The sequence below is a fragment of the Cervus canadensis genome, chromosome 5 (assembly GCF_019320065.1).
Source record: "Cervus canadensis isolate Bull #8, Minnesota chromosome 5, ASM1932006v1, whole genome shotgun sequence".
NCBI lineage: Eukaryota > Metazoa > Chordata > Mammalia > Artiodactyla > Cervidae > Cervus > Cervus canadensis.
In genome coordinates, this window is record NC_057390.1 from 88,820,945 (window position 1) to 88,822,850 (window position 1,906).

Consider the following 1,906-nt stretch of genomic DNA (forward strand, 5'->3'; position numbering starts at 1 on the left):
GTGTGTGTGTGTGTGTGTGTGTGTGTGTGTGTGTGTCTGCATCTCCCTTGGGACATTAGGAGCCCATGTAGATTAACACAGCTTTGAGATCAGCTACCTGGTCTCCTCCCATTCCTGGTGTAATGAATGGGTTTCTGAAGATTAATCCAGGTTCTATCTGGATACTCACACTGGTGTGAAGATATTAAATGATGTATCTCTGCCCTTACTATGTGAACATTATACTAATATCATAACTCACATTGAATCGTTTATTTCTTCTACAATCCCTATGTGTAAGTGTTACTGTGAGTATTAGTAGAGTTTCAAAATGAAGCTGGCAGAGAGTAAGTTGATGCAAATAACTAGAACGTCTTGGAGTCAGAACCCACTAGAAATCTCATCACAAATACAATGAACTGAGAAAGTTTCTGAAGAGGCTACTCCTGAGCATATGAGCTCCCTGAAGGAAGGGTCTTTCTCTGTCTTTGTTTTCTCCAGCAAAGAGTCTCCTGATAGAACCTAACTTGTCTCTCATATTGTTAAACAAATAAATAAGTTTCCCCTGGTATACACTGAAGGACAATTTTTGCTCATTGGAGCTCTGATAACTTCCTTCTGCTCCACTGGGGGAGGGTGGGGATTGAGGTGATAGCATATGAGGAATATCCTGAGGAATTCCTCAATGGAAAGTAGATAGCCCTACAGTGATTGTTGTTATCATGATTTATCATCTGGGACATTTCCAATCTAAGCAGAGAGACAAGGAGCATGAGGAGGGAGAACCAGAGCAGCATTTCTGAATTCCTCCTCCTGGGGCTCCCCATCCGGCCAGAGCAGCAGGGTATATTCTTCGCCCTGTTCCTGGGTGTGTACCTGACTACAGTGTTGGGCAACCTGCTCATCGTCCTGCTCATCAGGCTGGACCCTCACCTCCACACCCCCATGTACTTCTTCCTCAGCCACTTGGCCCTCACTGACATCTCCTTCTCATCTGTCACCGTCCCTAAGATGCTCATGAACATGCAGACTCAGCATCAATCCATCTCCTATGTAGGGTGTGTAACACAGACATATTTCTTCCTCTTTTTTACTGATCTGGATGATTTCCTGCTCACCTCAATGGCCTATGATAGGTACGTGGCCATCTGCCACCCTCTCCACTACTCCACCACCTTGGGACAGGGGCTGTGCATCTTACTAGTAACTGTGTCCTGGATTCTCTCCTGTGCCAGCGCCCTATGTCACACCCTCCTCCTGACCCAGGTGTCCTTTTGTGCTGACCACACTATCCCCCATTTCTTCTGTGACCTTGATGCCCTGCTGAAGCTCTCCTGCTCAGACACATCCCTCAATGAGCTGGCCATTTTCACAGTAGGAGTGGCCGTCATTGTCCTCCCACTAGTGTGCATCCTGATCTCATATGGCCGCATTGGGGCCACCATCCTGAAGGTCCCTTCCACCAAGGGGATCTGCAAAGCATTGTCCACATGTGGCTCCCACCTCTCTGTGGTTCTCCTATTTTATGGAACAATTATTGGACTTTATACTTTACCCTCATCCAGCACCTCTAATGACAAGAACATAATAGCTTCAGTGATGTACACAGTGGTCACACCCATGCTGAACCCTTTCATCTACAGTCTGAGGAACAGAGATATGAAGAGGGCTCTCAGGAGACTTTCCAGGAGGGAGATCTTCCTCTCTAAGTAGCCATACTTCACCGTTTCAGTTCTTCCTTCAGTGAATGGCACCAGTGTCAGACATTCCTCCATGGAAAACCACGCCAAAGACCATCCCTGTTGTTGGTATCCACTGCACTCCCATGTTTCCAGCCACTTCCGTTGCTTGTTCTTTTCTGTTTTCTCCTCCTGAAATCAGTGAATTCCAGGCATAGACACACCAAGTGCTATGTGTTGTAACCACC

At 46.7% G+C, this 1,906-nt stretch overlaps 1 protein-coding gene across 1 annotated transcript; it reads left to right on the forward strand.

The window, feature by feature from the left end:
• Window positions 1-750: 750 nt before the first annotated feature.
• On the forward strand, window positions 751-1,692 carry LOC122442122 (olfactory receptor 1J4-like). The gene has a single exon (XM_043469474.1). The coding sequence runs from the start codon at window positions 751-753 to the stop codon at window positions 1,690-1,692; it is 942 nt and encodes a 313-aa protein (XP_043325409.1).
• Window positions 1,693-1,906: the final 214 nt, after the last annotated feature.